The sequence below is a fragment of the Sebastes fasciatus genome, chromosome 5 (assembly GCF_043250625.1).
Source record: "Sebastes fasciatus isolate fSebFas1 chromosome 5, fSebFas1.pri, whole genome shotgun sequence".
NCBI classification, from domain to species: Eukaryota; Metazoa; Chordata; class Actinopteri; order Perciformes; family Sebastidae; genus Sebastes; species Sebastes fasciatus.
In genome coordinates, this window is record NC_133799.1 from 5,724,560 (window position 1) to 5,734,787 (window position 10,228).

Here is a 10,228-nt window from a genome sequence, read left to right on the forward strand (position 1 = left end):
TATGTGTTATTTTCTTTTTTCTCGTAAAGTTATGACCTTATTCTCGTAATGTTACGACTTTTTTCTAGTAATATTATGACTTTATTCTGTAAATCTCAGATGTTTTTCCCTCAATGTGGCCCTAATACTCCGTAGTAAATTGTCTCTTTGGCCCTCACTGCATTAGACTTATTTACTATATACTTAGACTATAAACTGTGTTACCTTCATCACAATGATCAAATGTTTTGTGGCTCCAGACAGATTTTTAGTTTTTAGTTTTTTGCCTAAATTGGCTCTTTTGATAGTAAAGGTTGCTGACCCCTGCTCTAACGTTAAATACATTTAAATATTTAATATTTTAATATTTATTTCTGAGGGGATTAGTGCATACAGGAGGTATTTTAATTTATGACCTTTTATTCAAAATGGGCTGCTTACATGCAGTTTTGTTTTCTCTGAATGTTTCTATTTTAATTATTGTATTGTCATTGAATAGCCTAGACATGTGCTAACCCTGCTCTATATGTCAGAAATGACATTTTATGTACTGTCTATGGTGGAGAGCTTTAATCCCCATTAAAGTCTAAAATTATTCGGTTTTTCCAGACTGGATCAACTAAATGTTTTATACGTATTATCAGCTATCACACATGATTATCAATGGCGTTCAAACGCGATATAAACCTTTATATATTAAGAGCAAAGATCACAGTCACATGTCTGTGGTTTAGAGATAAACTGGTTGTCAACGTTACAGCAGCGCCCTCGGCAGCTCGAGCTCAGACACGCACCGGAAGTAGTAACCTGACGTAACCAGAATCCCAAAGATGGCGGCCCTAGCTGGTGAGTGATGTTTTGATTAAACTAACACGCTTTTAACAAACAGCACCACGTGTAAACACTTACTCTATTCACATTATGTGAACAGTTACGCACATAACAGTGCACTACCCAGAGGTTTGACTGTGTCGGTGACTGGATTAGTATGTTTTAGTGACTGCGCACACTGACCTTGCTCTGTCTGTCTGTTAGCATGGAGGCTAACAGGTTAGCTCTTATGAAACTACAGCTCTTAGCTAACACACATAACAACACAATGTACTCTTTAAACTACACTATAGTGTCTAGTGTCACTAAGTTTTCATCTATATTGTGTGTGGACTACCATACCAGATGTGTGGTTAGCTCCAGTGTGGTGTCATCCTCTCTGGATGAGATTATCAAACCAAACTCCCCTTAAAAACTCCAGTTTTGAGTTTCTCATCTGTATTTGTGAACATTATGCTGCATGAAGTATCACTTAAGGGCTTTTACAAATCGCTAGGGATGCTTCTCTCCAATTCGGCATGCATTTAACACACAGAGCAGCACTTAATGCGGCAACAAATGAGTCCACAAAACCATTTGACTGTAAGGAAAGGCTGCTTTATCTGTAGAGCACATTTCAGCAACAGGGCAATTCAAAGTGCTTTACATAAACATTCAAGAACATTGCGACAAAGTGCAAAAGAACATTAAGACATAATTAAAACAGTTATAAAAACATTAAAGATTAGAAAATAAAAGCAAGGATCAAAGCTGGAATAGAATATAACACAGAGTGAAAGCTCTAGTGCAGTATCAGATCATTATCTGGTTTAATAAAAGGCAGCAGCAAACAGGAAAGCTTTAAGCTTTGATTTAAAAGAACTCAGAGTTGGAGGTCCTGCAGTTTTCTGGGAGCTTGTTCTAGATATTTGGTGCATAAAAACTGAATGCTGCTTCTGCATGTTTAGTTCTGACTCTTGGGACACTAAGCAGACCTGATCCAGATGACCTGAGAGGTCTGGATGGTTCAGAACATAGCAGAAGATCCGAAATGTATTTTGGCCCTAAACCATTTAGTGCTTTGTAAACCAGCAGGAGTATTTTGAAATCAATTCTCTGAGAGACAGGGAGCCAGTGTAGAAACCTCAGAACTGGACTGATGTGATCCACTTTCTTGGTCTTAGTGAGGACTCTAGCAGCAGGTTCTGAATCAGCAGCAGCTGTCTGATCCATTTTTAGGAAGACCAGTAAAGACGCCGTTACAGTAGTGAAGTCGGCTGAAGATAAATGCATGGACTAGTTTTTCCATATCCTGCTGCACCAGTCCTCTAGTTCTTCTTATATTCTTCAGGTGATAGAAGGCTGTCTTTGTAATTGTCTTAATATGGCTGTTAAAAGTACTGTACAGTATAACGTAAAAGGGTAGTAAAACTAACAATGTAACAGACTTTCCAAAAGTGTTTGGTTTGATCTCACTGGGGTTAAACTTTTGTGTCCATCACTGTTGTCTGCTTGCTAGCAAAGTAACATTTATGCCACACCTGAATGCACAGCTGTTGAAAAACATCTGTTATTATAAAATTTCTTCAGTTTGTGAAATTATTTTACTTTGCAGTGCCTCGCCTGGCCATGTTTGGCTGCTTTTCAACAAGGTAAGACGATCCTTGTAATCCTGTATCTCTTTTCAAAACTTAATTTAATTCAGCTCTGTCCTGCTCGTGGAGTTTGTCTTTCATACCCACATAAACACATTTATTACTCAGCTATAGTACAGGTCCAACTTATTGAATTCAACCTCAGTAGGCAGTAAATGCAGAGCGGAATATCCACCAAAAAATGTATTTATTTACCACATCACACAGTAGGCCATGTAACACTGGTAAGTATGTACAGTTTTAACCGTATCTAACGCCTCACTTCCAACCTACCCAGTTTTATTGGGTTATTTTTTGTCAATTCCTCTGTTATTTGTCGAAGTCAGATTATTTCCCATTGAAGATAATAGCCAGCTGAACCAATCTTCACTCAGAAACAAGTGCTGAAACATTGGCTGTGCAGTCTTGTTTTTGACAGCAGGAGCTCTCAGTCTGTATGTTGTTCCGAGGAACAGTCAAGTTAATCCTTTAAAGCATCTTCAAGTTTAGGAAGCTCAGACAAAATCATCATCCCACAATACAAATCTGCCCATCTGTGCATCCCACACTGTGTCTTGAAATGTTTAAGTTTCACACCTTATACAATATTGCCCTCTTGTGGAACTGACATATGCATGTCATGATTAAAATATTCATACATGAACCTTACCCATTACCTCTTGTGTCATTCAATTCATTGGCGGTCAATTATTTTTTTTCCAGGCCTATTTCAGTGTTTGCTGTTCATCAGAGGAGTCTGCACAACAGTGCAAAAAGCGAGAATACCACCACGAGGTGAGTTTACCAAATACACTCTGGTGTAAATATCGGAATGAAGAACAGACGCTCGGTAAACCCTCTGCACATGGTAAAGATCCCCTCCATCCTTCTGTTGCAGTGTGGTTCCAGTCAGAGAGAAGAGCACGGCAGTGGCAGCAGCCAAACCAGCAGCTGTAGCCAGCAGCAAGGGGGAGTATGTTATCACTAAGCTGGACGACTTGGTGAACTGGGCACGCAGGGTGAGCAGATGAGAGGATGTTGTCACCCACAAGTCTGCAGTGTTTTTCTGTCTCGAGATGTGTGATGTGACTCCAGCGAGCAGTGCGTGACTGTTTGGTCTAAAATGTCACATTGTCCATGCTGTTTTCTTTTGTAAATGGATCTCTTTGTCCTTCACTTCAAATTGCCACCGTTCCATCTTTTAGTCATCAGAGTGCTCATCTTCCTGAAATTGTGAAGTAAATTTTTCACATTGTTCAAATTATTCATGTTTTAGAAAAGGCATTTCTTAAAATAAGCTTAAATAAATTTACATCAGCAACTAAGGCAATAATTATAGAGGCAGCTATACATGTGAGTCCTATTGAGTTGAATACCATGAACAGCATGTCTTAGCTGTACCAGAGGTCTGACACTCACAGATATTAAGTTTTCAAGGCAACAGAAGTCAAATGAAAGAGCTGTTAAAGTGACAATCCTTAAGATTTCAGTCCTGGTTGATTTACAATTTCTATTTTAGTGAAAACAATGTGATTTGTGCTGAGAGTTCAGCAGTCTGGAGTATTTTTGTTGATACATGATTTTCAGGTTTTCAGTATTGTGTTCATAGTTCCATTTTTTGTGTTTATAATATGGAGAAAAACTGTAATACAGCCTTGTTTTCCGGGAATGTCACCACAAACACCCAGTTCATAATACTGCAAATGTATAAATATTGCAATACTTCTATTGTGGTAAATCTTTTGGCTAAAGTTAGGGACTTAACAAACATTCATTTAAATGAAAATCTTCGAGATTGCCACGTTAACAAGCCAGAGAGTTGTATTGTTATTAGGAACCTGTATTAATGGGTTTTGTTGACTTATCGCTGCTCTGCTACCACCTCAGAGCTCTCTGTGGCCCATGACCTTCGGCCTGGCATGCTGCGCCGTGGAGATGATGCACATGGCGGCGCCTCGTTACGACATGGATCGCTTCGGAGTGGTGTTCAGAGCGAGTCCCCGACAGTCTGATGTCATGATCGTGGCGGGAACGCTGACCAATAAGATGGCTCCGGCTCTGCGGAAGGTGAGGGCGGGAGAGGATGTTCCAGCAGCTGTTATACGTCTTTATCTAAATATCTGGATAATGTAAGAGCAGCAGCATTGTACGCTCCAAATGCTGTCTCCAGTTTGATTCAGGTCTGTGAAATGAAGGAAAAACAATGAATCAACCTGTTTCTTTGCACTTCTCCTAGACATTGTCAGTGCTCTTTCTCAGCCTGCAGGATGGGAGCGCTGAGAACAGTATAGCTGTTTAAATGCTGGCTGGATTATGACCAGTCTGTCGCTGGATATGTAGACCGGCATGAAGCTTTCCTCCAGCTGAAAGGCTGATGGATTAGTTCTTAGTCAGACATTATATAACTGAACTGCGTCTTCTTTCCAACAGGTGTATGACCAGATGCCTGAGCCCAGATACGTCATTTCCATGGGAAGGTGAGTTCACAGCAGTGCGCCCTCTTCTTCCTCTGCAAATCTTTTTCATGCACCAGCACCTGCCAGTCATCTGTAGTCTGTTCTGTATCCGTAAAGTCTCTGCAGCTGATCTGATGCTAACATATACTCTGTGTCTGAATGTTTCGCTTTGCTGTGATTTGGTTTATTCCTGATTTTGTCCCCTTTTCTTCTTTCTGCTTTATGGCCACAAGCACCACATGTAAACACTGTCGTATTTGATTGTGGCCATGGTGTACTGCAAGTCAAATGTTTTTGCACTTTTATAGCTGTCTCATTCCTACTATATGGGTTTAGGGTCTAAGTGTCTAAATAACTAACAGTGTCCTCATCACTGTCCTCTTCCAGCTGTGCTAACGGAGGAGGCTACTACCACTACTCCTACGCTGTCGTCAGAGGTTGCGACCGAATCATACCGGTGGACATTTATGTTCCAGGTAAACTTTACTGCCCAATATGGAAATGATAAAATCTACAAATTCCTTTATAAATGGCTTCATAAATACTGTCCACTAAAATTAGGATATTTCAAGGTTACACTTTGGCCCTGTTCACACCTGGCATTAACATGCATCTTGGGTGATTAGTAGTAGTAGTAGCAGCAGCAGCAGCAGCAGTGTTTTTATTGGTTGTAGCTGCAGTAGATTTATTACCCAATACTTGGATTATTAATAAATACTGGTACTAAAATGAGTAGTGCTGGTAGTACTTGTTTTATTGTAATAACTAGTGTAAGTACATGATGACTGCTGATATTGTTGTCTTGTCAGTGTGACTGTAAATTCGGCAGCCTTCATACTGTATATTGTACATAGTTGAGTCCAGTCATTCTTTAACGATGTCTTGCAGACTGATTGATCAGTGTGCGACATCAGTACCTAAATATATCAATGAATTACCAGATAAATAATTACCAGATGCTGTCAATCAGTCAGACTGAACTTCTGTGTGAGTTGAAGGTCTCCATCAAACTGTAATAAGAGTTGCTCTGTCCTCAGGTTGCCCCCCCACTGCAGAGGCTCTCCTCTACGGGACTTTACAGCTGCAGAAGAAAATCAAACGTGAGAAGAAGATGAAAATCTGGTATCGGAAGTGAAATGTATTATGTTTTTGTGTTTGTATCTGGTATGTAAATGCTGTATATCTGGTTTCATTTGGAGCGCTGCTCCTCCTCCATGTAGAGCTGCAGGAACGAACCTCAATAAAACCATTATTGTAATTTACACACTGTGCACGGCTGCTTATTTTCAACTAAACACAGCAGCGCTCAGTCACTCTGTTCAGTTTGTCTGCTTCTTCAATTCAGTATTAATATCTGGAGACTGTTTCTGTAACAGGAAAAATGCATGACCCACAGTTTAAATCATAATTCTTAATTTAAAAGTAGCCATATACATTATTTTTCTTATTTTTGATAACAAATTCAATCAGTCATGAGTGTAAAATGAGATAAGTCATCCTTTTATTATCTTAAATATTGTTTTGAATAAACTGGGCTCACATGAAAACACATTATTTTAACATCTGGTGTTTTCATTCTTCCCACTGTGAGCACTAAAGCAGAGTTTAAACCACTAGGTGGCTCCTGTGATCACCAACTCTGACCTTCACTGTGTGACACTCTGTTGTGGTTAGAAGCAAAACACATTGAATTGTGTGTTAGCTCTTATTTAACGATGCAAACCCACAAATTGCAACCCCAGAACACCAAGTCAAAGGTGGTTTTCTGTCAACAAAGCTGCAGCTTTTTGTATATTCAACTTGGAACTGTAAACTGCTGTAATTATGTACGCAGAGAGAGAAATGCTTTAAAGCATCTTCAGTGTGAATCAACAGACTCGTAGGTTCAGTCCTCGGAGCTGTTGAAGGGTTCTTGAGTGAGACACTTAATTCCTTCTCGCCTGTTTGTTTTAAGTTGAATAACATTGTGCTTCTGTGCAACACCAAAAAGATTAAAGTGGAACATTGTCATGTTGACGATTACAATATATGCTGGTTAAAGATCGATTGACGTGTTATGTTGTAAAACTGCAGCTAGATAATGTACACCCAGTTTCTGGGATTCTTCTACACATTAAAACAGTATTTACTGAGTTTAGAAGATCATTGACTCGTTGACTGCTGCTGGGTGTTTGAGGCCATTCTTCATATTTTACGGTAAAGAAAAATCTGATATTGAATTTAAAAGGTGATATTTGTTTTTTAACATAAAAACATACCAAATATTTTATATTCTTTCATATTTCTTTACTACAATTTCCTGTATTTGATAACAGATATATCTGAGATCTTATGAAGATAGGGATTCATGTTGAGGAGCTAAAAACACAAACGGCTGAACACAGATTAGTCAAAAATCTGCAGTAAAGATGGAAACACCTCAGATTCATTATAACAACCTACGAGGGCTGTGTATTGGTAAGAATCTGGCGATACGATACATATCATTCAGGGGGCTACAATTCAATATCTTGCGATATATTGCAATACTGTAAGCAAGGCGATATATTGCGATTTTTTTAAATCTAATTTTAGGAATTCTGTCATAGTATGAAGAGCACACCACCATATGCATAACATCTGAGTATAAACAATTTGAAATTGTTTGTTATCAGGACAGTGGAATCTGCATTTGCATTTATCACCCTGTAACATCCAACATCACAGAACTACTTTGACAGGGCACACACACTGAAGGTGCATCTCATTGCAAATTAAATAAAGTATTGACTGAGTTCATTTTGAATTTAAACTATTACTTAAAAACCAATACAGTGTTTTTGAGAAGCGATACAGTATCTCAAAGCATAATATCGCAATACTCAATATTTTCTTACGCTCCTACAATGGAACATATCAAAAATATTGGTGCTTGTGTATCACAAGAGACCTTATATCACAAACAATATAATACAATATCAATTATTTGCCCCGTCCTTACAGGTAACTTTGTAGCGGTCTCAGACCTACTTTTATAGATGTTGTTGGTACCGAGGCCTTCAAGTTCAACTAACTACTATTTTCATTATCAATTGATTTTTTTGTCTATAAAATGAAATGTGAAAAATGACCATTATAATTTCCAAAACACCAGAAGCAGAGATGGAAGAAGTGTTCAGATCTTTTACTTCATTAAAAGTAGTAATACTACAGTGTAGAAATACTCTGTTACAAGTGAGCGTTCTGCATTCAAATCTTTACTACAGTAAAAGTACAAAATATACTCAAAGTACCAAAAGTAAAAGTACTCATTAAGCAGAATAATATATTATATTATTGTATTATATTTATTGATGCATTAATGTGTTCTTCACTTTAATGTTGCAGCTGGTAAAGGTAGAGGTCATTTTAATGACTTTATATACTGCTTGGGAGTTTAATCTATAATAATACATCTTCATCAAGTTGATTATATTTAGTTTTAATAATCTGAATCTGTAAAGTAACTAAAGTTATCAGATAAACGTAGTGGAATAAGAAGTACTTCAAAATTGTACCTAAGTACAGTACTTGAGTAAATGTAATTAGTTACATTCCACCACTGCCCAGATGTTATCTTCACACCTCTTGTATTTTCTGTTTACTACCAAATATGACAAAGACAAGAAGCAAATCTTCACACTTGAGAAGCTGAAAATGGAGAATATTTAGATTTTCTGCCTCGTCTCACTCCTCTGTATAAGACTGTTGACTTAACTTCCTAAAATATAACAAGTCATGTGCTCCTGATTCAGACTCGAGATCTGCCAGCTGCTATAGTTCCCCACCTGACTGCAGCCGGCTGCTGTTGCGTCATCCATCCATCTAATGATTAATGCGTCCTCGCCAGGTGTTAAGATAACATACACTGTTATCTACAACCATAAATTAGATATACGTACTGTATGTGTGCTGTACTCTGTGTCCGTCTCAGTGGACTATTTAACAGCTGACGTTTTGTTTTAATGAAGGATTTTCATTATGCAACACTTAAATACAAACAATTAAAGATGTTTTGTCTGTTAACCTGCAGTTTTCCAAGATATTCATCATTTTTAGGAGACCATTTCAAATCCCTTAAATGTTTATGCTTATTGTTATTTGTAAAAACTGCACACTAAGATTGGAAAAGCTCACTCCTGACCAGTGGTGGTATGTAGCCATAGTACATTTACTCAAATATTGAACATATATAACAACAAGTTTGATATACTTGTACTTAAGTTGAGTATTTTCATTTTAAGCTACTTTATACTTCTACTCCACAACATCTCAGTAGGATATATTGTACTGTTTACTCCACTACACTTACATGATTATTATGCTTATATGATATGATGCAGTACTATACTACTAATATACTCAATAGTATAGAAAATATCAATAATACAACAATAAGATTGGCTCCACATTGACAAACTACAACATTAAAATTCTCTTACATGTATTTGCTAGTGATAAAAAGAGAATAATGTAGTTTTCTATAATAATATAACAACGGAAAGGAGCCATTCTGCACAAGGAGTACTTTTACTTTAAGTACATTTTATATATAATATATATATATATATTATATATATAATATATATTACATAATATAATATATATATATATATATTATATATATTGTATATAATATATATATTATATTATATATATATATATATATATATATATAATATTGTATATATATATAATATATAATATATATAATATATATATACTTTCCACCACTGACAACACTGATCATATTTTTGCACTTTTACTTAGGTAGCATTTTTCAGGACTTTATTTGAAATGGAGTGTTTTTAGACTTTGGTATATTTACTTTAACTTAAGTAAGTACTTCTTCCACCACTGCTCCTGACATACATGCCACTGAGCAATTATGCATTGATTGGCATTTCATAGATAAATTCCCACATGAATCACGTGAGTCTGCAGTGTTCAACATCGAGAGTAGAGACGACTTTCTGAAGGTCGTGACAAACTAAGCATTTAAACATGCAGTGATAAATTTACTTGTGTAGCAAAAAATATTCTGAGTGATTTAAGACCTGAAATAGATGAGCCTCAGTTGGGTGTAAATGCATTTTTGGTGGTTTCAGTCTGCTGTTGTCTCACATAGTTGCTGCTGTGAAGAATAAAATGTATCAATGCACCGATCAGTCAGACAGTCTGCAGCTACACGACCGTACTGAACAACAAAACTTCAACTCAAATCAAGAAGTTAGTCTGTAAACACCCTGAGAGTTTGAAACTGAAACCAGACGGGTAAAGAAGCTAATGCTACAATAAATGTATAATAAATAAGAGCACCAGTAATCTGAT

At 37.0% G+C, this 10,228-nt stretch overlaps 1 protein-coding gene across 1 annotated transcript; it reads left to right on the forward strand.

Moving 5' to 3' along the window:
- Positions 1-710: 710 nt before the first annotated feature.
- Positions 711-6,141, forward strand: ndufs7 (NADH:ubiquinone oxidoreductase core subunit S7). Its single transcript, XM_074634685.1, has 8 exons — positions 711-825; positions 2,405-2,441; positions 3,147-3,218; positions 3,322-3,442; positions 4,311-4,490; positions 4,854-4,900; positions 5,267-5,355; positions 5,917-6,141. Exons 1-8 carry the CDS (start codon positions 810-812, stop codon positions 6,012-6,014), a joined length of 660 nt encoding a protein of 219 aa, XP_074490786.1. The 5' UTR covers positions 711-809; the 3' UTR covers positions 6,015-6,141.
- Positions 6,142-10,228: the final 4,087 nt, after the last annotated feature.